Below are 27,234 nucleotides of genomic sequence, written 5' to 3'. Positions count from 1 at the left end.
ACTGGATACTTAGCTGTTCCCACAGCGATCTGGAAACGTTTACGACTGCGACACATACCTCAGTAGCTACCAGTTTTAATTTTGAAATAATGAACCCAGTATAACACTTTTCGTCCATTTCCGTGACAGTTAAAAAGCAACATGAATTGCAGTCTTCCTCCCTCTTAAATCTGTGCAGATCTCGACCCAGCTCAGGTGAGTTGTCAAGTTACATGTGCGAGCAGTCACTACCCAATTCGGTTGGCCTTGTCACTATTTCACACTTTAAGCAGGTGACACAGTCGTTGCTACCACAAATGTCAGCTGCTTTTGCTGTACGTTATCAACGTCGACATGTCCGCCCCCAGTAGCTGAGTGGTCAGCGCGACAGAATGTCAATCCTAAGGGCCCGGGTTCGATTCCCGGCTGGGTCGGAGATTTTCTCCGCTCAGGGACTGGGCGTCGTGTTGGCCTAATCGTCACCATTTCATTCCCAGCGACGCGCAAGTCGCCGAAGTGGCGTCAAATCGAAAGACTTGCAACCGGCGAACGGTCTACCCGACGGGAGGCCCTAGTCACACGGCATTTACACTACAACGTCGAGATGATACTGCGTGGCGTCGATCCCTGGAGGCGCGCCGCACCGCTTCCGCCTCCAGCTCCAGGGGGCGACGTGCTGCCCTCTCGTGTCCAGGCCACCTTCTGGCTGCGGCTAAGCCGTCTACTTATAAAATCTGTAGTCGAGTGCAACAAAATGAAGAAAAAGTGTGACATTTGTTTTAACGCCAAAAGACCTTTGCCGTGTACAAATTACTAATGAAATATGTCACCGCGTGCTTAATCGAATACTCTGAAACGCCGCAGTAGGGATTAACTCGAGAAAACCGCAGTATTCGATGAATCCATCACGTGCAGTTGTGCAAATGAAGATCCGTATACCGGCCCCTCGTTCGGAATACCGCAAAAGCGATCCACGAGAACAGCGCCGCCCGTTAAGCCAGCACAGCCGGCGGCGTCGCACGTGCAGACGGCCGCGCCTGCAGCTCTCCGCCCTGTCGGTACAGTCGCACGTGTGGCCAGTTCTCACTGTGACGAAAGTCTGAGGGGGACACAGGATGAGCACTTTACACACACTCGGCCGTCCCCTGGGCAACGGTTCAAATTTCCCTCAACCGTTCTTTCCAATACAGAAGGTCTTTCTGAAGACCAAATTTGACGATAATCACCATAAAGACTGAACGCTCATCAGCCAGGTAAGAATAACTTCAACAAACTACGTGCAAGATATTAATTGTGATGTTTTGTGCATGCAAGAAACTCACAGAGGTATTATTCGACCGAGACCAAAAACAGCGGGCATGCAGAGGCCGCACAGGCAGTACGCTAGTGCCATTTTTGTGACGCCCAGTCTAACAGTGTCCTGTTTATCTAACAGCTGAGAACGATATTGAAATCTTAACAACTGAGCTGAGCAGTTGTACGAGCCTCCTGGTGAAAAATTTAACTTCAGCCCCCAGTGGGCGACTTCAACAGCCACAGTAGCACCTGGGTTACGGAGATGATGACGAGGTACTGAAGTGGGCTCACTGCGGAAGATTAACTCCCTTGCACGACTGCAAGTTACCACCTTCATTTAACAGCAGCCGCTGGAAAAGGGGATGTAACCCCGACCTGCTTTTTGTCAGCGACACCGTTTCGCACCATTGTGTGAAGACTGTATGATTACCTGTACCTGGTACCAGACACAGACCAGCCTTCCGTCAGGTGTTTGCAGTCATCAAAACACAAGTGGTCCCGTTCCGTAGAGGGTTTAGCTTTAAGAACGCCAAATGCAGCAGTTTTACGGAAACTCTGGATCAGGCAATACTGAGCATCGAACTCGTGCCAGACTCCTACTATCGTTTTGGAGATCCTGTGAGCAGGTAATCCCACGCTTCGATTCCCAGAGGCTGCCGTACAACACGTATTCCGCATATAAATTAAGAATTAACGTCTCAACTGCAAGAATAACTTACACTGATGACGATCCGTTCAATATGGACAAAGGAAAACCGCGACAGACACTGCCTCAGGAATTGGCGAAAGCCGCACAAAATCGACGGATTGCAACAGTATTCATGAGTCTTAAGAGTAGCAGAAAAGCTTAGCAGCTGCTCAAACGACTCAATAATGACTCTACCACAACCAAAGTAAGACTCTACGTTATCCCAAATGAAGTCGCCCACCAGGTGCTGCTGAATGAGAAAACTGAAGGAAGAAGGAAACAAATAGTGGTAACCCAGCAATATCCAGAAACAAACGTGCTGTTCGCCAAGTTTACTTTGGAAGAACTGAAAGCTCCTATTAAAATGTGTAAATCCGGCAAGGCGCCAGGACTTTACTATTTATTGGTGCAGCAGATGAAGCGTTTTGGGTCTACCACAATAGGTTGGGTAGCGCACTATGCAAAATGGCTCTGAGGACTATGGGACTTAACATCTATGGTCATCAGTCCCCTAGAACTTAGAACTAATTAAACCTAACTAACCTAAGGACATCACACAACACCCAGTCGCACTATGTAACAAGCGCCTAAGAGGATGGCAAATTCACAAAATCTGGAGAAGGAGAAGGATCATCGCCGTACGGAAACTCGGCAAGCCAGCTTGCGATGCCAACAACTTTCACCCTGTATCTCTTTTGTGCCGTCTTTATAAAATCCTCGAAATAATGTTGCTTAATCACTTCTGTCACGGAGTCACAACTGATCCCACAGAAAGATGGATGCAGACCAAATATAAACTGTACAGCACAAATCCTCAGTCTGACGCAGAACACTCAGGATGGTTTTGAGCGGGTTTTGGTTACAGGAGCAGTATTCGTGGATCTCTCCACGGCTTCTGATACCGTGCAGCACAACATCGCGTTGCACAAACTATAACAATTAACGAGACATTATGGCTTTACCACCTTCACAGGAAGTCTCATACAGAACTGTAGATTCTACGTCGAACTAGACAGCAAGAAAAGCAGGTGGAGAATACAAAAAAGCGGTATGCCCCAAGCACCTATAGGAACGATCAGCCACAACCTCTCAACACAAAAAACTTCATCTGTGTCGACGATCTGGCACTAATATCTCAAGCCAAAGACTTGGAAACAGTAGAGAGACATTAAGAAATGGACTTCACACTGTCGCGTCATACAACCAAAACAAATACCTAAAACCGAATGCGAGCAGAGCTCAAGTATACGCTGTTCATCTACGAAACAAAGACGCCAACAGACAATTTAAAGTCGTATGGGATGGCACGGAGCTGCAGCAGTGTCATAATCCAAAGTATCGGCGGTCTCTAACATTTAGGAAGCACTGTCTAAATACAAAACAAAAAGTATCCGCCCGCAGTAACATCAGAGAAAGCTCACAAGTGGTGGATGGCCACAGTACTCACGACATCGGATAGTCTGCCGCTGAACACGGCTGGCATGTTTGGTGCAGCTCTGTACATGCCAGGCACGCGGATCTCGACCTCAGCGAGACATGTCGAACAACACCAGGTTGCTTGAGGGCAGCGCCCACTTACAAACTTTACAGCATATGGGGGGGGGGGGAGGGGGTGACAAATGGTTCAGATGCTTCTGAGCACTATGGGACTCAACTTCTGAGGTCATTTGTCCCCTAGAATTTAGAACTAGTTAAACCTAACTAACCTAAGGACATGACACACATCCATGCCCGAGGTAGGATTCGAACCTGCGACCGTAGCGGTCTGGCGGTTCCAGACTGCAGCGCCTAGAACCGCACGGCTACTTCGGCCGGTGTGTGTGTGGGGGAGGGGGGGGGGGCGAGGTAGCCCCACCAGATATAAGATGGGAAGTTGCCGCGAGCACAACGTGCGACCAAACGTTGCTCACTCTCTGCACTGACGCCAACCTCCGCTAAGCAGGCTGATGTCGATGAAGAGCTTTCTAAAAAGTTTCGCCAAAGACAGTACATGACCGTGAATGGCATGACTAAACCTGTGGACAACCGAAAACGCAGGTATCGCACCATGCACCCCACCTTCGGAGGCCATGCCCCCAGGGGAAAACCTGGAATGAAAAACGTGAAAGTCCACCACCCAGACTAAGTGTGTGTGTGTGTGTGGGGGGGGGGGGGAGGGGGAGGGGGGGGGTGTTAGAACGCAGGTTAACATGGTCATATGGAACTAGCTTGGGAACACGTAGCCCGCCGTTGTGGCCGCTGTAGTCTGGAACCACGCTGCTGCACCCAGACTAAGTGTGTGTGTGTGTGTGTGTGTGTGTGTGTGTGTGTGTGTGTGTGGGGAGGGGGGGGGGGGTGTTAGAACGCAGGTTAACATGGTCATATGGAACTAGCTTGGGAACACGTAGCCCGCCGTTGTGGCCGCTGTAGTCTGGAACCACGCTGCTGTTACGGTCGCAGGTTCAAAATCTGCCTCGGGCATGGATGTGTGTAATGTCCTTAGGTTAGTTAGGTTTAAGTAATTCTAAGTCTAGGGGACTGATGACCTCAGACGTTAAGTCCCATAGTGCTCAGAGCCATTTGAACCATTTCTTGGGAACAGCTTAACCAGCTGACCTCAGTTCTCACCTTCCTGTACGGGGCTGCGGGGCTGGAGGGCGTATTGTGGGGCAGGGAGAATGCCGGCGAGGTCGCTAATTTTTGCTCCGAATATATTTAGATTTTGTAGTCTCTTTATTGTATGCCTCCAATTGCGTCACATTGTGTCTATATTTCCTTTGTATGTAGTAATTTAATATATTGAATCTGTTTTTCTCTTTTTGTCTATTTTCTGTGCACCGCTTTTGACACGAAGAAACAGAGTCTTTAATGAGTTATTTGGTACAATAGAGAGGATACATTCGGTGACGATTTACTGTAGCCACCGTCAGTTGGTGCCACCTTGTATGCAGTTCGCATACAGGATTCAGTTTTTAGCCATTTACTTGTATTTGAAACAAATATTTACGTATCCTTTCTGTTCCTGTGAACTACTTCCTTTCTCCTCGTGAGAATGTGTACCGGCTTCACCGAGATGTGGCAGCCACTTATACTTTTCTGGCCGTCTAAACGGAGAAATGTTACATCATATGTAGGTCAGCTGTAATGGTCAATGTCACCAAGTGTCTTTTCGCTTTGCTCTTACGAGTCAAGGTGAAAGGATGACTTAGGAACTAATATAAGATGTGATAATTGCAAACAGTCACTATGCATGTAGCCTCGCTTTGAAAAACATCATAGATATCCATTTTTAAAGAGTTTAAGCTTACTGACACATCACCGCTGCTTATATTCCTCACAAAATGTTTCTCTAAATTTATTCCAGCTAGACTGCAGCAGCACATACAGGTCCGACTTAGAGTAACGACACAGTTACAGATTTTTGTGCCGCACTGCAAAGATTAGCTTCCTTACTGGTACTAGAGACGAGTCCCGCCGCAGCCGGCGGCCAGACACGAGACGCACAGCAGCCAGCCAGCTCCCACTCACCTGCAACAACACAAAGCCAGGATTACTCCAGGCAGCCGGCCACCTACACCACTCCTCACAGCCCTTTCATCAATCTTAAATTACTGTCAAGGATTACAGAAATGTGACTGTAACTTCGTTGTCAAACACAGCATTCTATATATATTTAAAAAAAAGGTAAAACTGTAAACAGGAAGTGAACCTAAGTTCATTAAGCAACAGTACCCAATCGTGTGCAGCCGGATAAACAAAAACCTTTATGTTCAGAATTCCGAAATAAAACGTAAACTCCGTAAGTAGGTAATAACATATCAGCAAAATCAATCACACACTACTTGAACATGGAGCTCGCTACCGCTTTATAATGAAACTTCCCACACTGTAACACGTAGTAACGAACCAGCTTAATATACAAAAAGAAACTGTTGCAATGAAAATTAATCAGGCATTCATCAAAACAATTTCTGGCATACGGGGACCTTAGAATTGCGGTATCATACAACAACACTTTTAACAGCACTTTTCAGACACAGAAATGCATACCGCATACGCTAAATTTTGTAGCACTAATTTAAAGAAAAGTAATTTCGGGCTAGCACGAAAAATTAAATCAACTATTTTCTGCACCAATTTGATTTTTGGATCACGTTGAGCAATTTACAAACCACATCACATTTAATAATTTGACTCGTGTCTATCAACACTATAATTATTAATATTAAAGGGAATAAATATCGACGGGTCAGACGACACAACCGCGATACAGTTTACGTGAGTTAGGTCAGTGCTGTTCTCGTTACATATCAACATCGAATTTTACAAGTATATCGACACACTGCAAGGAAATGAGCGGTCCATGCAGTGACACAAGCCTAAGTACTCTGTAGCCTGCCTGGAGATGTCCGAGAGATGGTACTGGCAAGTACTGTGCAGCTGTGGCTTTTGCTACGAATTGCTCTGTTAAATTTCTTCTCGTCATCGTCGGGCATATCAGAGCACTCCACATTATGCCGTGTCGTGATACGCTGAAACCACTTCCACCACTTGCAGTTTTACAACAATGTGGAAGTAATTTTGCTTAGTTTCCCACTCCAGGGTGTTCACACTTCGCCGGCGAGCTACTGACTGTTGACGGAAGCTGAAGGAACACACTGAATTTTGTGCCACAGCTGGGACTCCTCCCCTACTAGACAGGAAATGCTAGCTGTTACACCACCGCTGAAGGGACCGGAGTTGGGTAGTCCGTGCATCAACGTCAGCTGCAGCGCCAGTGCTGTGGTGGTGCCGACGGCCCGCAGTCGGCTTCCGGCCGTGCAGACCGGCTCCGACAGCGCACCGCGCTTGTTTACTTGCGCGTCGCGCCACTTCGTGTTGTGTTGCGTCCAACACTCCTGCACTGTTACCGCCGAGCGACACTTACGGTAACATTCCGAGCCGAACGTGCACGACACTGAACAGTTCATTCGCGAGGAGCTATTGTCTAGACCCCGAGGAAGTGATAGGTATTCACTTCTCTATCACTGGCAGTATCGTCTATATTAAAATGACGACGGAGGAAGCATGTGCTGAGGTACTTCGACAACACGCACACGGACTCATGTTCGGGCATTCTGATAAGCGTATGGGAGAGGTAACGGTAGATCACGCTGGTTTTGGTCTTCGAACACTTCAGGTCTTTGAGATCCCCTTCGAAGCGCCACAAGACATAGTCGTCGAAGCCTTCCGACCCTACGACAATGTTGTGGCGCACATCGCAGAAAAATGGCAGACGTTCACGACATACCACCTGTCGAATGGTGTCCGCCAAATCAAAATCGAACTCTCCAAACTTGTACCATCCTATCCGCTTGTAGGTGGCGTTCGAGCCGTTGTTATGTACGATGGCCAGCCGCGAACGTGTGCCGGTTGCGGACAATGGGGCCATCTTTGGTCAAACTGTCTCCGTAGACGTTCGCTCCAGGTCCCGACCAGTGACTGGGCTCACAAAGCGACTGTCACTTCTTTACTAGACAGCTGCGCCAAAGCCGTACGCAGCCCCAATAGCCCCAATGCCTCGCTTCAGGAAGCGCCTGTTCTCCCCCCCCCCCCCCCACCCTCCGGCACACCCCATTAGAAATGACGGTGCTGCCACGCCCTCACCGGCACCATCTCCTCCGACAGCTACGAGACCACAACCTCTCCAAAGCTCGGTGACAAGCCCGCCCGCTGCGATGGACATCGTCCACATTCTGATACAGAACAGCACCTCCGAAAGCAGTGGTCACCCATGCGACGACACACTGCTTCGTGTGGCACCACAGGCAGTGGACAGTGATCTACCTTCGAGCACCCTGCCGAGAGGACTGGCCGCTCCTGATCGAACGGTCCCACCTGACAACGATGGATTCCGTGGAGGGGGAGTCCCTGGACCCCGCTTCAGCAGAGTCACCACAACTCGCGATAGTAGGTTGCCTCCTGCTCCAGTCTCCTGGGCTGATGATGTCGACGGTGGAGCAGATCGCCATGGTGGCCCTCCCGTCAGACAGTGCCCCTTGGAGGTGCCTGACCACCTCTCACCCACTGACTGCGGCTACAGTGACTGTGTCGGAAGTTACACGCCGGCAGGACATCTCTGCCGGAACATCTGTGCCAATGGTGGGGGCTCGCCCACAACACTACTGCATCGCGACGATGAATCTGTCCACCATTCGGGCTTATCACAAACTGGCAATGTTCCGAGACACCATTTATGCTGCTGATGTCGACATTGCCCTCCTCCAAGAAGTGATCGTCGCTGATTTCTACTCCCCCACTGGCTACACGGGACACATCTCCCGTGCCTCTGACAACGTAGTGCAGTCGCCATCCTCCTCCGTTCTGGACTCCCTGATGAAGATGTAGTGTACCTTCCTAATGCTAGAGGTATGGCTCTAACGCTGTCCGGCTCCAGTCGTCGTCGTGACCGACACACCTTCTTTGCTGACGAGGTAACGCCGCTTTCTGAGGGTCCTCTGGATGAAATGGTCCTCGGCGGCGATTTCAACTCCACACAAAGGCCTGATGACCAACTTCCACATCACTCCCAATGTGAAGCCCTGTCTGTCATCGTCGACAGACTTCAGCTTTTTGATTCGTGGACAAAGGTTCGTGGCAACCGTGCAGGTTTTACATACTATACGGCGCATTAGTCCAGTCGCCTAGACTGTACATACCTCACACGTTCCCTTGCTGCCGACACCCGACATGCCGAAGTATGGCCTCTGGCTTTCTCTCACCACGACGCCTACACTGCTATGTCGTCCTCGCCCGCCAACACGTGTGGCACAGCCGCAGCTTGTGGAAATTAAACGTTTCCCAGCTGACTGTCCCCCACTGCCGACGGATCGATGAGGATACGTGGGCCATCTGTCGTCGACGTCGCCCCCCACACACATCCACCTTATCCTGCGCGAAACCAGCTCTACGCGGGGCACTGATGGGATATGGCAAGGACTTCACACCTTGGCAAGCGAGCACCGTGGACTTTTATTACGCGGTGCTTCGTGACTGCACTTCGATGGTATTCTCTCCTACCGTCAGACGATAGTGCATCGTGCTAAAACGCAGATCACTTCAGTCACGCGACGACGCTCGGAAGGGGCTCTTGTCAGATCCTGCCTGCTCCTGTGACCATATGCCTCACGAAACGCCATCGGTGTACCACGTCTTCCGAGAACGCAGACGTTGTCGTCGAGCTCTCATCCTCGCGGATGCAGAAGGACGACGATAGACTACGCAATGCGCCATTGGTCCCGCTTTCTATTATTTCCGCCGGCTCTACGCTGACCCCCCACGTCCCCTGACCTTAATTGCGGGGGTCGCAGCACTGGCTGTCAACACCATGCCAGAGGATGTAGCTCGAGAACTTCAGGAACAAGTGACCTCCGATGAAGTCCTAGATGCTATCAAGGTGGGAGCTGCCAACAAGTCCCCTGGACCTGACGGCCGCCCCCTCGAATTTTACAAGCGTTTTAGCTATCTACTTGGACGTCCATCTGTCGTGAGCAGATGTCAGCCACGACGACGAACCCAGCCACCTTCCTTGATGGGGTCACCGTCCTGGTCCGTAAGCCACATGGGGGATCACGGATCTGAGGTTACCGGCCCGTCACTCTGCTCAACAGTGACACGAGAATTTTTAGCCCTTTGTTGGCCTCACGACTCAAGAAGGCAGCCAGGTACGCCGCCTCCCTCGACCAGACTTCGCTGGCCGGTGACAACGACATCCGTACGGCCCTTTGCCGTTACAGACACACGACGGCGCTGGTGCAGTCGCAACATATACCTGGCGCAATAGCATCGATTGATTCCAGTCAGGCATTCGACCGTGTCAACGATAGCTTTCTGAAATCGGTCCTCCAACACATTGGTTTTCCGGCTCGTATAGTAACAGTTTTACTACGGCTCTTGAGCGGCGCGACTGCAAGAATACTCCGTAATGGTCGCCTTACCGCACCTCTAGCAATCGAGCGCTCTGTCCGATGGGGTTGCCCACTTTGCACGATACTGTGTACTTCGGCATCAGAGCCCCTACTCGCCTGGCTGGCCTGACACTGCACGGGCACCGCTTCTGTCGTACAGCCTACGCTGACGATCTAGCCCTCTCCTTCCGCAATGAAGACGATGTTCGCGTGGCTCTTACTTGGGTGGCGACATATCGGGAGGCATTGGGCAGTTCTCCTAACATTTCCAAATCGAAGGTTCTGCTCATCGGTGATGGTCTGCTCGAGAGATATGTCGCTCCTCTAAGTGTGTCCACCAGCGTCCGCTGTCTGGGCATTGTTTTTATGAATGACCTCCGTCGTTCGGCGGCAACCGACATTAGACGTCTTCTCCAAACGATCAGGGCTGGCCTTGTGGACCACCGGCTTAGATCCCACGACATTTTACAGCGTGCGCAATACGTGAATGTTTACCACGCCTCACGCATCTCCCGTGTGGCACAAGTGTTCCCGGTCCCGATTACCCTCGCACGTCGTATGCGTGCTGGAGTGGAGTGGGCTTATTCCACGTGCCAGACAGAGTTACGGCGCTTTTTGTTAGCTCGCTGCCCGACGAGCCTGACCGCACTGCCCCTGCACGGATACGCGCCAGTCTCCAAGTCAGCCCCAGTCACGTTATCATAGATCCAACCCCCCTTTTATGACTTTCGGCACTTCTTTCTCCAATTAAGTTACATCTTGCGCTCCTTACCACTTTCACGTATATTCCGGACAAAAACGTACACGACACATTACAAATGAGTCGAACCCCCAACCCCATGGAACAAGTTTCCCCAGATCATGTGGCATCGTGTGTGGAAAGCGGTGCATGCTGGTTATCTCGACACCAGCGTCCAGTCCACCTGGTATATCGCCGTCAGCGGCAAACAGGCCCGCCAGTTTGGTTTGCACGGCACCCGCCTCGCTGACACGCCGCTCTGTGGTGTGGAGGACGCGCACGCTCACAGATCCTCACGTGGTCCGTCGTCTGACGCCTGGAGGCTCGCGCAGCGTACCTCGGCGGTCATTACGCGGCAGGCACCTGCTCAGATCACTTTCCTGACGCTTTTATTCCCGGATGTGATTCATTACCCCGCAACAAAGAGTAACGCTGTGAATTGCATACGCGGTCATACGGTCCGCTACCTTTTTGGCCCCGACGAGGAATCAGAACTAAGCTGTCAGACGTACTTGAACGGTCGACACTGCGGACTTGTTCGCAACCCCAGATACGAGCAATTCTTTTCCAGTTTTCTACGGAGCGGCCTTCCATGACCCGCCTTCCAGCTGGAACGTCGAAGCTGATACTTTTTTTGCCGTCATAATTTTCTGAACGCACTACAAACGGAATCTCCATTACATTTTCGATAAGACACGTTTGCATGTTCTGCCAATCGGAAGGCGCTAGCGACTCCTGGAACTCTGTTGATAGACTAATGTAAGTAAAAAATGAAAAATTAAACAAATGAATAAAAGAATATATATATATATATATATATATATATATATATATATATATATATATATATATATACGAAAACGCATAATAACAAAAAATACAATAAAAAAGAAAGACCGAAAAGCCCATTCACAAGTATTTTAATTTTCATCGCTATTCTCTACGTTCTTCCAACCTACTTTCTTCCTTTCCCAACCCTTCTAGTAATAGGTTACGCATTTTTTTTTGTTAGGACACAAGTGGCGGTGTAGTTTTTCCTAACCTGTCCAGGGGCAGAAAAAACAAGTAGTAGAGAAAAAACCTCTGGCCACAGCAAAAAAAAAAAAAAAAAAAAAAAAAGTGGACATGGAGACCTGGGTTCGAGCCCTCGCTGTGGCATAAATTTGAATTCATTTCTTCACCTTGCATCGTTATTGTAGATAAAGATGAGACTCGAATGTTTCGAGAACAATGTAATTATAGGGTCAATAGATAAGCTGCTGACTGGCTGACTGGACGTCCTAGCTACCCGCCCCCCGCGCCTTCTCCTTGGGCGCTCTAACTCCTCCCGTTACTATTCGAAAATATCGACTTGGTTTCCACGAATCAGCGAAATGAAATTTTTTACATTTGAGTTATAAAAGATTAATTACATTAATTACATTCAACGAAAACAATACACACATTAGAGAAAGGACGATAGTAATAATCCGTACTAATATTATAAATAGGGTCGCACCGTTTTTCCTGGACCGAGTAATCGGATCAGTTTGGAAGAACAGAAACTGAACGCTGAGCTAATCGACGTTTCCCTTGCTGCGAGACAGACTCCGGTAAGCTGCGTGCTCGTCACTACGGTAGCCCGTCCCCGCAGTCCCCAGAGGGTGTAACCACGGGGCACGTCAGTCCACGGTCTGCCGCGGAGGCTAGCGGCTGCCCCCCCCCCCCCCCCCCACACACACGAGTGATGGGCCACCGCGAACGCGGTCCGGCCTGAGCGAGCGAGGCGCGCTGCCGTACGCTACGCTTGCTACCTCGGAGACGGCCCGTACACAAATTCGGCGCTGTGGCCGCCACAAAAAACAAACTGTCGGACGTCTTTTTAACAACGGAAGCAAACTGTCGTGCTCTCCGCGCCACAGCACGGGTAAGAAAGCCGACCGCGACGTGCAGGTCAGAGCAGAGCAGCCGGAGCCCGTTTCCCCTTTGTACGTCAAGCGCAGAGCCGCGTGGACAGCGCTGTTCGACTCGACCGCGAGCTGGAAAGAGCGCGAGGTGACCCACGGGTCCGCAGATTCGGGCGCGACGATCTGCGTGGGGCAGGGAGCGGGCCCGACCCCGGGCCATCGACAACGCAGTGGCCGCCCGTACTGCCGACGCGAGAGCAGGCCACTGCTGCGAGGCGCGCGGCGACTGCCCAGGCGACACGGCAGTCCGAGGAGGAGGAGGAGGAGGAGACCGGCACAGGGAGACAGCGCGGAGGACAACAGCGGCGGGCGCAGGACAGCGACAGCCGTCGTGGCAGCGGGAGGGCCGACCTGGCTGCCGAGGAGGAGGAGGAGCAGGCGGCTGGAGGCAACTGCGTGCAGTCCTACGGTCAGCTGCAGGGGTCCAAACCGCGGCAAACGCTCCGGCATCCCCGCAGAGGAGCAGAAGATTGTACGGTTGCCTGCCGCAGGAGGAGGGCGCCACGGAAACGTCCACCGCGAAGCCGAAAGCTGCGGGGGTGACCGCCGTCCAGACCGAAGGAAAGGAGGCAGCATTCTTCGCGAAAGCGGGAGAGGCCTGCCTGCAGCTCTCCGAAGAATCGGCAGCGCAGCTCGCCGAGCGAGCAGAAGTGCTCGAGAATCGACTGCAGAAGAACTGCGCCGTGCAGCAAACGGGAGACGCCGCTCGTCAGAGAGCTGCCGCCGTTCCGCCTCAGTCTGAGTCACCAGCGACGCGTGGTACCCACTGCTGCCACACCGTCCCTTGCACGACCTGTCGCAGGCAGCAATTCCTCTCTCCACCCGTCCACACTCTCGCAGAGGCAATTTTCCCTCGCTTCTTGCCTTTGCACTTTTTTTCCTCTGCCCTTCAAAAGGCTACCTTTCGTTAATTTTAGACCCAATCTATCTCCAGACGAGTGCGTATTAATGTTTAATCACAACCAGACGTACGCACACATCGAAGTAACCACATCCTGCATACACCACACTTCTTGAATTCTTATGCAGAGATGGCGGTAGACCTCCAGTCCTCTGGTAGCAACTACCTTTTGTGCCACGGGGGTTAACAGGTCCACATCAAATCGTTCCACATATTGCCAAATATTTTCAGTTTCAGCCATCGACTCAGTCGCATACCGACGCTTACTACGGAAAGAACGATCGATCTGTTATCGAAAGTCATCGACAGATAAACAAGTAACTAGATGCGCCCCACGGAAGGGTGTCGGGGCCCTAGCTGTCCGTACCGTATGTTAACGACCACTATTAACGGTAACCTCAAACTTTTCCGAGATGAGCCAGTAACATCTAAATAGATCGACACAAATATTTAGTCACATATCGTTAAGATTTCAACACGATGCAAAGATTGGCGACTTGCTAGATATGTTGACAAATGTAAAATTGAGCGCTTCACAACACACGAAAACATAGTATCCCATAAATACACCATTAATTGCTCACAAATTAAATCAGTTAAACCCCCCCATGAACCATGGAACCCCCCAAGAACCATGGACCTTGCCGTTGGTGGGGAGGCTTACGTGCCTCACCGATACAGATAGCCGTACAGTAGGTGCAACCACAACGGAGGGGTATCTGTTGAGAGGGCAGACAAACGTGTGGTTTCTGAAGAGGGGCAGCAGCCTTTTCAGTAGTTGTAGGGGCAACAGTCTGGATGATTGACTGATCTGGCCTTGTAACACTAACCAAAACGGCCTTGCTGTGCTGGTACTGCGAACGGCTGAAAGCAAGGGAAAACTACGGCCCTAATTTCTCCCGAGGGCAAGCAGCTATACTGTATGCGTAAATGATGATAGCGTCCTCTTGGGTAAAATATTCCGGAGGTAAAATAGTCCCCCATTCGGATCTCTGGGCGGGGACTACTCAAGAGGATGTCGTTATCAGGAGAAAGAAAACTGGCCTTCTACGGATCGGAGCGTGGAATGTCAGATCCCTTAATCGGGAAGGTAGGTTAGAAAATTTAAAAAGGGAAATGGATAGGTTAAAGTTAGAAATAGTGGAAATTAGTGAAGTTCGTTGGCAGGACGAACAAGACTTTTGGTCAGGTGAAAACAGGGTTATAAATACAAAATCAAATAGGGGTAATGCAGGAGTCGGTTTAATAATGAATAAAAAAATAGGAGGGCGGGTAAACTGCTACAAACAGTATAGTGAACGCATTATTGTGGCCAAGATACACACGAAGCCCACGCCTACTACAAGTTTATATGCCAACTAGCTCTGCAGATGATGAAGAAATTGAAGAAATGTATGATGAAACAAAAGAAATTATACAGATAGTGAAGGGAGACGAAAATTTAATAATCATAGTTGACTGGAATTCGGTAGTAGGAAAAGGGAGAGAAGGGAACATAATAGGTGAATATGGATTGGGGGTAAGGAATGAAAGAGGAAGTCGCCTGGTAGAATTTTGCACAGAGCACAATTTAATCATAGCTAACACTTGGTTCAAGAATCATAGAAGAAGGTTGTATACATGGATGAAGCCTGGAGATACTGACAGGTTTCAGATAGATTATATAATGGTAAAACAGAGATTTAGGAAGCATGTTTTAAATTGTAAGATATTTCCAGGGACAGATGTGGGCTCTGTCCACAATACGTTGGTTATGAACTGTAGATTAAAACTGAAGAAACTGCAAAAAGGTGGGAATTTAAGGCGATGAGACCTGGATAAACTGACTAAACCAGAGGTTGTACAGAGTTTCAGGGACAGCATAAGGGAATAATTTACAGGAATGGGGGAAAGAAATACAGTAGAAGAAGAATGGGTAGCTTTGAGAGATGAAGTAGTGAAGGCAGCAGAGGATCAAGTAGGTAAAAAAGACGAGGGCTAGTAGAAACCCTTGGGTAACAGAAGAAATACTGAATTTAATTGATGAAAGGAGAAAATATAAAAATGCAGTAAATGAAGCAGGCAAAAGGGAATACAAACGTCTCAAAAATGAGATTGACAGGAAGTGCAAAATGGCTAAGCAGGTATGGCTAGAGGACAAATGTAAGGATGTAGAGGCTTATCTCACTAGGGATAAGATAGATACTGCCTGCAGGAAAATTAAAGAGACCTTTGGAGAAAAGAGAACCACTTGTATGAATATCAGGAGCTCAGGTGGAAACCCAGTTCTAAGCAAAGAAGGGAAAGCGGAAATTTGGAAGGAGTATATAGTCTATACAAGGGCGATGTACTTGAGGAAAATATTATGGAAATGGAAGAGGATGTAGATGAAGATGAAATGGGAGATACGATACTGCGTGAAGAGTTTGATAGAGCACTGAAGAACCTGAATGGAAACAAGGCCCCAGATCTACTGACAGCCTTGGGAGAGCCAGCCCTGACAAAACTCTACCATCTGGTGAGCAAGATGTATGAGACAGGCGAAATACCCTCAGACTTCAAGAAGAATATAATAATTCCAATCCCAAAGAAATCAGGTGCTGACAGATGTGAAAATTACCGAAGTCAGTTTAATAAGTCACGGATGCAAAATATTATCGCGAATTCTTTAGAGACGAATGGAAAACCTGGTAGAAGTAGACCTCGGGGAAGATCAGTTTGGATTCCGTAGAAATATTGGAACACGTGAGGCAATACTGACCCTACGGCTTATCTTAGAAAATAGATTACGGAAAGGCAAACCTATGTTTCTAGCACTTGTAGACTTAGAGAAAGCTTTTGACAATGTTGACTGGAATACTCTCTTTCAAATTCTGAAGGTAGCAGGGGTAAATTACAGGGAGCGAAAGGCTATTTACAATTTGTACAGAAACCAGATGGCAGTTACAAGAGTCGAGGGACATGAAAGGGAAGCAGTGGTTGGGAAGGGAGTGAGACAGGGTTGTAGCCTCTCCCCGATGTTATTCAATCTGTATATTGAGCAAGCAGTAAAGGAAACAAAAGAAAAGTTCGGATTAGGTATTAAAATCTATGGAGAAGAAATAAAACCTTTGAGGTTCGCCGCTGACATTGTAATTCTGTCAAAGGCAGCAAAGGACTTGGAAGAGCAGTTGAACTGAATGGATAGTGTCTTGAAAGGAGGATATAAGATGAACATCACCAAAAACAAAACGAGGATAATGGAATGTAGTCGAATTAAGTCGGGTGATGTTGAGGGTATTAGATTAGGAAATGAGACACTCAAAGTAGTGCTATTTGGGAAGCAAAATAACTGATGATGGTCGAAGTAGAGAGGATATAAAATGTAGACTGGCAATGGCAAGGAAAGCGTTTGTGAAGAAAAATTTGTTAACATCGAGTATAGATTTAAGTGTCAGGAAGTCGTTTCTGAAAGTATTTGTATGGAATGTACCTACGTATGGAAATGAAACATGGATGATAACTAGTTTGGACAAGAAGAGAATAGAAGCTTTCGAAATATGATACTACAGAAGAATGCTGAAGATTAGATGGGTAGATCATATAACTGATGAGGAGGTATTGAATAGGATTGGGGAGAAGAGGAGCTTGTGGCACAACTTGACCAGAAGAAGGGATCGGTTGGTAGGACATGTTCTGAGGCATCAAGGGATCAGCAATTTAGTATCGGAGGGCAGCGTGGACGGTAAAAATCGTAGAGGGAGACCAAGAGATGAATACACTAAGCAGATTCAGAAGGATGTAGGTTGCAGTAGGTACTGGGAGATGAAGAAGCTTGCACAGGATAGAGTAGCAAGGAGAGCTGCATCAAACCAGTCTCAGGACTGAAGACCACAACAACAACAACTTAAACAATACCTGCGTATAATAATTCGTGACGATATGAAATGGAATGATTACATAAGCTTCATCACAGGTAAACCAAGCGGGAGACTTTAGTTCATTCATAGGATACGGGACAAATGCAATAAGTCTACACAGGAGATCGTTTATAAAACACTCGTGCGACTGATCCTAGAATACTGACAAAGTATGTCGGACACACAACACATAAGCCTAACAGAGAATGCTGGATGTATCCGGCGGACAGCAGCACGGTGGGCCACGGGACTCTCAGAGTCGCTGGAGATCGAACTGCAAATTTTTAAAATCACGAATTGCCAGCGGTTGAAGGTAAAAACCAAAAGCACGCAATGCTATGTACTACAAAGTGGTTTGTGCAGTACAATTGTATGAAAGTAGGTTAGTACATAGGCTCTGGTACTCTCCATACACAATACATCGTAACGGTAGGGAACGATTTAAAAGCGAACTACCGGACCACACACTATGTTTCCGTCGGCTAGGAGTCGGGTCAAAAATTCCAGGAACGAAACGTGTCCTTTGTCACTTTATTTACGGCGGGATTTCCAACAGTAACTTCACCACGATACTTTGACTAAGCAGTCTCACTATTTTTATGGCGCCGTATGCATTAGGCTCATATTAAATTCAGTAGTCGCTTTTGTGGCGGTGGTCCTCTCAATAAGTGCACCGATCCTCTCGAAAGCCGTCCTGCCAGCAGAACTGACTTTAGTACTCATTTCCTTACTGTGTTTAGCACATAAAATTTGGACGCGTTTACTTCGCGATAAAACTCAATACAAAAATGAACAAGAATAGCATTTCATTCTCTCTGGATTGTCACTCACATGTTCGCCAATGCCTGCAGTGTATGCAACGCATCGCTCTCTCAGACTTGGCGGATTGCATACAATGGGACCGGCAGGCGCTCACTAGTTGCCGCACTAGCAAGTACATCGACGCAAGCAGTACGTTACCGAAATAACTCGTGTTTTTCGTGAAGCACACGACATTTGCACACTTCCCAACTACTAAAAATACTTTGCTTTACCATTATTATATTTTGAAAGCGAAAGACAAGGGGAACATTTGGGATTGTGATGAAAACGCGAGGGTCGTGAGAGGCATATCTAAACCTCGCGCAGGACAGGGAAACAAATCGGACAGGGAAACAAATCGTCCGCGAGCTTTCTTAAAGGAACCAGCCGTGCATTCGCCTCAATAGATTTAGGCAATTCTAAACCTGCTTTACGTTGTGGTCGCGGCCGCCGTCTTTCGGCTCCCCTCTGCTCTCTCCTGACATGTTTACCGTCCACTGTATCCTCGGTCGACCCATATCCAATCTTTCTGACGACAGGCCAAGATATCGTCGTCAGAATGAGATTTTCACTCTGCAGCGGAGTGTGCGCTGATATGAAACTTCCTGGCAGATTGAAACTGTGCCGGACCGAGACCCGAACTCGGGTCCTTTGCCTTTCGCGGGCAAATGCTCTACCAACTGAGCTACCCGAGCACGACTCACGCTCCGTCCTCACAGCTTTACTTCTGCCAGTACCTCGTCTCCTACCTTCCGGGAGTGCTATTTCTGCAAGGTTCGCAGCAGAGCTTCTGTAAAGTTTGGAAGGAGTGAAAATCTGGTGAGGCTTTTTGCAGATCAATCGCGAAATTAAAACGGAGTGGAAAATACCGACGAGTGACCGGCTGCAGAGACCTGAACTGTAAGGAGCGCACAGAAGTACTTTTAGGGGAAGTTTATACCGACATCAGATTGTATGGTAAAATCTTAAGGAAATGTAAAAAACATCCACGAAAGAAGTCGCTTAAAAACGCTTGTTGGGCAAAATATTAAGTACTGCTCATCAACTTGGGACGGTTACCAGGTAAGATTAATTGAAGACACACACACACAGTGAGATAGATAGATAGATAGATAGAGAGAGAGAGAGAGAGTCCGACGAAGGGCGGCGCGTCTTCCACTGGGTCGTTGAATCCACGCGAGACGGCACGGAAATTGTCGAGAAACAGCCGTGGCAGACGCTACGAATGAGGCGTCGTCCATCATGAGAGGTTTACGTGTGCGCATGTTGCACGAAGAGTCACTGGACGTAAGTCTCGCGAAATTAGCGCAACGGTAAGAATGAAAGAAATTTCAGCTCAAAACGGAGATTATCAGAAATCGTTCTTACCAAGAGCATTCGCGAAGGAACAAGAAAGGGCTTGGCGGGGGGGGGGGGGGGAGGGAGGAAAGGATGGGGGGAAGGGAAGGGGTGACGCAGAAGAAGTAAGCGTAGGAGGGGAGAGTGTTGCGGGCGGCTGCTCCGGCGGCGGCGCGGCTCGCTACCTGCGACAGGACAAAGGGCACGCCACACACGTGGGACGGGGGAAGGGGGGGGGGGGGCAGAGCGGCCCAGCGCGCGGCCGGCCGCGACTCCAGCCTCGCCAGCTACTCCGAGCGCTGCAGTCGTCTGCCAACCGACTCGACCAGTTCTGCTACCCAAGTCCGGATGTGAGAACACTAACTCGCCCTCTGACTCTGCTCCTGCTCCTGGCGCACACCTCAACAGCCACTGTGCGTTCATAATTAGTTGCGACTGTTGACGTCAGGCTCAGCGGAGGCGACGTGACGCCGTTGCCCATGTAACACCAGTAGCGAGCCGGATTCCCCCACCGCGCCCGCGCCGCCAGCGGTTCGCTCCGTTTTGCGCGTTGACGCGCCGGCTCGCCGAATTGGCGATCCCGTCTAGAAGCGGCAGACGCTAGAGGTGGCCAGTGACGGACAGCCACTGAGGTACGGGGCGTGACCCACCGAAACGACCGGTGCGTTTGAATAACTATATCTTACACCTACATGAAGGAAAGACGAAGCTAGGTGAAGGTAGGGCAATTTTTAATTTTTCTTACGACGTCCTCTTTCATATATTTCGTTACTCGTGTTGTCCTATTTCACAGATTTTATGACTACCGTACATTTTTGTTCACTATCTGATTTAAAAAACCCATCGCCCCAAAACAGAATAAGTTTCATTCATAACAGCTTTTAGTATTGCAAATTGCAGTACCTAAACGCAGTTTACTATAATGATAGTACATTACCTGTTATCCGATACTCACTTTTTTATAACTCAAAATATATGACAGTTGCTATGTTAAGATCATGTATTTTAACCACTCTGTGAGTGTTAGCTACTGAAACTACCAATGAACTAGTATCACAACACTCAGCTCCATCTGTAAACTGCCATTAATATTATCGTTACCACGATAGACAAAACGCTAACACTCACACCACACTTTACATGCCTACCTTCACCACAGGTGATGAACAGATTGAAACAATGTACGATAAAAGACATTATTCACACAGTTAAGCGAGACAAAAGTTGTGATGAGAGCCTGGAATACAGTAGCAGGTATAGGAAGAGAAAATTTAAGAAAATGTAGGCTTGGGGGAAGTGATGAAAGGGAAAGCCATCGGATAGAATTTTGCACAGAGCATAATCAATCAACGCTAACCTGTTGCTTAAGAATCATGAAAGAATAGTTAGTACCTATTTGGAACAGAGTTTGGAAACCAGATTTTAAACTGTAAGACATTTCCCAGTGCAGACATAATTTATTGGTTACGAACTGCAGTTTACAACTAAAGGGTCAGGAAACGGCAGCAAATTAAGGAGATGGAACCTGAATAAATTAAGACCTAGAGTTTTTCGATAATCTTAAAGGTACCGTGAGGCAACGACTGACTGAAACAGAGGAAGGAATCCACTACAATACGAATGAATATCTTTGAGAGAAGAAGTGGCGAATGCAGCACAGGATGTAAATGCGAAAGAGGTACAGTAGAAATCCTTGTACAAAACATGATATATCACTTGTAATTCACAACAGGGGAAAATATAAAAATCCAGGATATAAAGTAGGCAATCGGGAATAGAGATGTATAAAATGGGCGTTGACAGAGAGTCCAAAATCGCAACAGTTATTTTGCTCTTGGAAAACATACGTGCCGACGTTAAATAAGAAAGGAAACGCTGTTCAAAGGAGAAGCAATTGTCAAGAGTTCATTTGGCAAGCCAGAACTAAGCAAATAAGAGAAGGCTAGAATATGGAAGGAATATGTAGAGAGGAGAGGGTGGCGAGCTATACAAACTAACATGAGCACAATGTTAGATTCCTGTGAAATGTGTGAACATGCAAGGCTGTACTGATTCTACCAATTAGATAAGCAGACTGACCGAAGAAAGGCAATCCTGTGTTTATAGCACTTGCACTTACAGAAAGGTTTTGACAATCTTGACTGAAAGACATTCAAAATGGTTCAAATGGCTCTGAGCACTATGGGACTCAACTGCTGTGGTCATAAGTCCCCTAGAACTTAGAACTACTGAAACCTAACTAACCTAAGGACAGCACACAACACCCAGCCATCACGAGGCAGAGAAAATCCCTGACCCCGCCGGGAATCGAACCCGGGAACCCGGGCGTGGGAAGCGAGAACGCTACCGCACGACCACGAGATGCGGGCTGAAAGACATTCCTTCAAGTTCTGGAGGCATCAGCGATAAAATACAGGGACACAAGATTATCAACAAATGTAAAGAAACCACACTGCAGTTCTAAGACTTCAATTTAAAAGGGAAGCAGTAATTGAGAAGGGAGAAGTAGAGAGGATATAAAATGCAGACTGTCAATAGCAAGAAAAGCATTTCTGAAAAAGAAAATTTGTTCACATCGATTGGTTGGGTAGTATTTCACAAAGGTCTTTGTGTGGAGTGCAGCCTTCTATGTAACTGAAACGTGGACGATAAACACTTCTGTAAAGAAGACAATGGACGCTTTCAAAAGGTGGTGCTAAAGTAGAATGCTGACGATTAGATACGAAGATAACTAAAGGAGAGGTATTGAATTAAATAGAAGAGGAAGAGGAAATTATGGCACAACTTGTCTAAAAGAGCGGTTAGTTGACAGGACACATTATGAGGCACCAAGGAATCGTCAGCCGGGTAATGGAGGCTAAATTGTAGAGAGACACCAAGGCTTGCCAACGGTAAGCACACTAGAATGGATGCAGGATGCAGTAGTTACGTAGAAGAGGCCTACTGAGGATATATTACTGTGGAACTAATTTAAATTTAAATTTGTGTTAAAGATTATGGGACCAAACTGGCTTACACAATAATCAAATTAACGTAAACTAACTTACGCCTAGGGCAACACACATACCCATGCCCGAGGCAGAACTCGCACCTCCGACGGGGGGAGCCGTGCGAACCGTGGCAAAGCGCCGAAGACCGCACGGCTACCACGCGCGGCAACTGTGGAACACTGTGTCAACACACAGACGAACTGTATTTCTTGTTAATGCAGCCCAACAGCAAATAACATCACTTTTCATTTGGTAGGTCAGTTGCGTATTTATCGCCAGAATATTTGTTTAATATAGACTCTAGCACATACACCTGTAGAATGGGATTTTCACTCTGCAGCGGAGTGTGCGCTGATATGAAACTTCCTGGCAGATTAAAACTGTGTGCCGGACCGAGACTCGAAGGCGTGCAAGTGCTCTAACTGCCTTTTTTTTCTTTTTTCTTTTTTTTTTTAAAAAAAAGGTGTAATAGATCAAGGTGCAGAGTGGGCATGGGTCGTACTTGGGGGCCCGGCCACGGTGTTCCTGTGACCTGACAGGTTAAGGGAGAGGCAGCAGGAAGGAAACATTGTACATGTAAGTAATTCTTTTTTATTACCAATGTTATTTTCTTATTTATTTATTTAATTTTAATGTCCCAGAAGAAAAATCATACATGAAAAAGAAAGGAAAGAACTACAGGGCCGAAGTGACATCGTCACTTGACTGGGAGTAATATCCTATTCCTCGAAACAACGTAAACCTGGGACTCCCCACAGCTTCGGGAGGACATGAAACATGCTGCCTAGAAAGTTCGCAAAGTGCGTTTTATATTTAGAGTGGCGTCGGATGATTTCGTTTTGTTCTAGTTGATAATGCCAGGAGTCCATGCCCGATATCAAGGTCCGCGAGAACACGTAGTGCGATGCGTGTCCTCCAATCCAGCGGATTGCCGATGTTTTTTGTGAGGGGAAAACGACAGCGTCAGGGAAAAATAAAGCGTCCGTAGTGATCGTGGATTCGTCGGTGCGTCGGAGGAGGGCCATGATGCGTTGCGTCAGACGCCAAACATGTATGGACAGCTCGCCAAATCTGTCGCCAGTCTCGCGATGGGCATTTAAGTTCGGCAGCACTGCTGCCATGATGACGCTGTAAGTAGCGATATATCTCACGGGTAGTGGGGATTCTTGTAGAACATAACTAGAATCAACAAAGAATCGCGCGACGTGAGATAAATAGGGTGACATTGTGCCTACCGCCACCGGCGGTTCTAAGGAGGGGGTAAGAAGTACATCCAGGATTGCCGACGTGATGGCGTGTTGCCGTTGGTTCCAAGTTCGTAGCGTCGCTCGCAGGTATAGAGCCAGAGCCTTGTTCCGCACATTCGTGATATTAAGTCCTCCATAATGGTGTGGGAGAGTTAAAGTCTGGTATTTGATCTTAAACAACATTCCTTGGCTGACATAGTATCCAAAGGCCGCCATTAATCGGTCAGCAATACCATGTGGCATTGGCAGTACCTGTGCCAGGTGCGGCAGTCGCTAGGCCAGGTGAACATAAGTGTAGTCCACCCTTTGGAGCAGCTCGTGCGTTCGGGGTGAACTGTTGCGTATGTGCAGCCGGACGTTCTGGAGGAGACGTCGATAGCTCGCCGCCGCTGATTGCCGTAGCAATCGGCTGAACAATACACCTAAGCATCGCAAGATGTCCACCGTCGTAAACGGACTGTGCAGAGCGTCCAGCCCACGTCCGATGTGCATAATCTTGGTTTTATTCATGTTGACCCTGCATACCGCAGCTACCCCGTACTTCGTTCTCCGACCGGACGAGTATCTTCAAGTCGTCGACATATGCATGGCACATGAAGGAGCTCGCACGGAGTCGGACGCCTGTTAGAGTCCGTCTAAGAGTCTGCATCAATGGTTAGAGCGTTATTGCAAACAGCATCATCGACGACATCCTTGCCTAACTGAGCTGCAAACAGGAATCGTTCCTACCTCCCTGCCATTGACTCTCACTGTCGAAGAAGCGCCGCGAAGGAGGCGCATGAGGACGGTAATAAAATCCTGAGGTATCGCCATGCGTCGCATGGTCGAGTCGAGGAAATCATGTTTGATCCTGTCAAAGGCACGATCAAAATCCACCGCTACGAATGCCGCTCGCATGCGACAAGCTTCCGTCAGGGAAATTACGTCACGGTATTCGCCGAGGATAGAATGGATGTTGCTCCGAACCCCTAGACAAGCCTGGTCTGGTGGTATTGTCTTGGATATTACAGTCTTGAGCCTTGCCGCCAACACCCGCGCAAAGATCTTATAGTCAGTATTGAGCATCGTGAGCGGTCTAAAGTGATGGGCGCTGACACTCGCTGTCGATTTCGGTATTGGTATAAGCAGTCCCGCCATGAACTGAACTGCGACGGAACGTCCGTGTCAGGGCTCAATAACTCATTATACATCAATACCAACTGGGACATCATTAAATCCGCAAATGCGCGATAACATTCGAATGTCAATCCATCTGGCCCAGGGGATTTATGCACCGCACCCTTCGTGAGTGCGCCCCGGATGTCATCTTCCGTGAGGGGTTCCAATAGCGCCTCGCTCCGGATCATCCACTTCCGTTTGCATCTGTCGCAAAATTTCTTCTCCTATCCGATTGTCCGTCGGTGTCCCAGTGAAAAGGAGGCGGTAATGCTCCAGAAACCCAGCAGCAATTTCCTGTTGTGTCGTCAAGGGCCGACCATCGTCATCATGCAGCACTGTGATCAAGAATAGGCGATTACGCGCATGTCCCTTGGACACATGATGCATGCCAATACGTTTTCCATCGACGTTGTCCAAGCACCGAGCACGGATCGAAAGTCCCTCCAGTCGACGTCTCGTGATCGATAAAATGCACTCCTGAATGCGATGGACTGCCGCTTGACGCTCGGGCGATGGGGCCCTGGAGGACAGGTCGCGGAGCACCATGTAGTAATAATCAGCCATTTCGCTTTTTCCTTACCATACGTTATGAGAGCTCTTCGTATCGCCGGTTTTGCACATTGCAGCTACCATGAAAGAACCGTACGGTGCAGCGGCAGACGGCGAGTGCATGTCTGCCATGTTTCTTCGATCCGCTGGCGACATTCGAGATCCACCAATAAGGATGAATTAGTTTCCATGAACTACGACTCGGCCAGACCCACTGCCGTGCGAGCGTTAACGTGCATAAATATGCAAGGTGATCCGCAAAAGCTGTGGGCCAACGTTCAGCAGCCAACACGTGATCCCTTAATCCGTCAGAAACATAAATCCGATCCAGCCTGCTCGCCGAGTGGCTAGTAAAATACGTGTAGCCCTCTCGCTGCCCATGGATCTTTTTCCACGTGTCCATTAGTGCCATGTCCCGGCAGATCGTGTTCAATGCGTGGCAGGAGCTGAAATTAGGAGTTTGATCCTTCGGTGTGAGAACACAGTTAAAATACCCTCCTACCAAGATATGGTCATACCTCCCATGAAATAGGGGGGGGGGGGGGGGGGCAATCTCCTCCGAGTAGAATTGTGCACGCGCCTGTCGATTGTCAGATCCTGTGGGTGATTAGATGTTGACGATCCGAGTGCCGTTCACAGTCATAGCCAAACCCCGAGCCCGCTACGGTCGCAGGTTCGAATCCTGCCTCGGGCATGGATGTGTGTGATGTCCTTAGGCTAGTTAGGTTTAATTAGTTCTAAGTTCTAGGCGACTGATGACCTCAGAAGTTAAGTCGCATAGTGCTCAGAGCCATTTTTGAACCAAACCCCGAGCCGAAGGGAGATAATCGAGGTCACACATCGGAATCCCTTCCCGGACTAATATCTCTGTGCCACGTCCTCCATCTGGAATCGGCGCTAGGTAAGTGTTGTAACCATGCACGTCGGGAAAAGCAGCATTGCAGGTTTCCTGCACCAGCAGAATAACAACGTCTGTGGCGTAAATCATGTCCCGGAAAAGTTGCATCATGCAAGCGAACGTGCGGTGTTAATGTTCACTGTGCCCACCTTATATGCTTGGTCCGTTGTCGTCGTCACGTTCCTTTCATGTCATTGTGAACTCCAAGGGCGTTAGTCCACTATTCGTGCTCAGAGGTGTGTCCGATAACGAGTTGCCCTCCGTTGTTTTCGTTCAGAGGTGTGCATCCTGTAAGTGAGTCGTCATCTATTGGGGGTGCTAATTCCTGTATGTCTTCGACTGGTTCCGCCCAGTCGCAGTGGTCATAAATCCCAGAAACGTCCTCTGATGTATTTGGATGTGGCTGCCGGGACATTGGTGTCCCTGACTCCTTCGTCGGCAGCGCTGGGTCAGTCGGTGTCAATGAAGAGGGACCGTATGAAAGGCAGGACATCTGAAGGAATCCTGTCAGCGTCCTCTAAAGGCACGTGTTCCGTGTGAGACAGTTCTTCGGCTAGGATAACTCCCGTGTCCCCTAGGCTAGGAGGGGGGGGGACGTGTCACCCGAACTATGGCGACGCTTTTCGCGACGCCTCGGCGACCGCCGTTCGCGAGGCCTGCCCTGTGCTGCCATAGGCGACGCCTCACTGTGTTCGTCGATCGTTCGTCGGTCCGCTGCCGGCGCCACTGTCTCGACCTCTACTTCCACGCCGTGTGCTACATGTGAGAGTTCGGAAGGTTCCTCCCTCAACTGACGTGACGTGGGTCTAGGGGCATTCTCCGAGTCACCTCCATGCTCCCGTAACTCGGTCTGTTCTTGCATAAACACGTTCTTGTCACACTCCGAACTTGGCAACACCTC

General features: G+C 48.7%; 1 protein-coding gene across 6 annotated transcripts in view; it reads right to left on the bottom strand.

Annotated features, from left to right (window-relative positions):
* LOC126161301 (caskin-2) overlaps positions 1–27,234 on the bottom strand; it is a 1,090,260-nt gene that overhangs the window by 311,864 nt on the left and 751,162 nt on the right. The window contains exon 1 of one of the 6 annotated variants that reach the window (XM_049917049.1): positions 5,396–5,450. The exons of the other annotated variants lie outside the window; for them this stretch is intronic. Coding sequence (XP_049773006.1) covers position 5,396 — 1 coding nt within the window. The 5' untranslated portion in view covers positions 5,397–5,450. Of the gene's footprint in view, positions 1–5,395; positions 5,451–27,234 lie in introns of those variants that run through there. 6 annotated transcript variants of the gene reach the window in all.

The sequence above is a fragment of the Schistocerca cancellata genome, chromosome 2 (genome assembly GCF_023864275.1).
Source record: "Schistocerca cancellata isolate TAMUIC-IGC-003103 chromosome 2, iqSchCanc2.1, whole genome shotgun sequence".
NCBI lineage: Eukaryota > Metazoa > Arthropoda > Insecta > Orthoptera > Acrididae > Schistocerca > Schistocerca cancellata.
The sequence above is the reverse complement of the archived record's forward strand: the minus strand, read 5'-3'. Positions and strand labels throughout refer to the sequence as shown.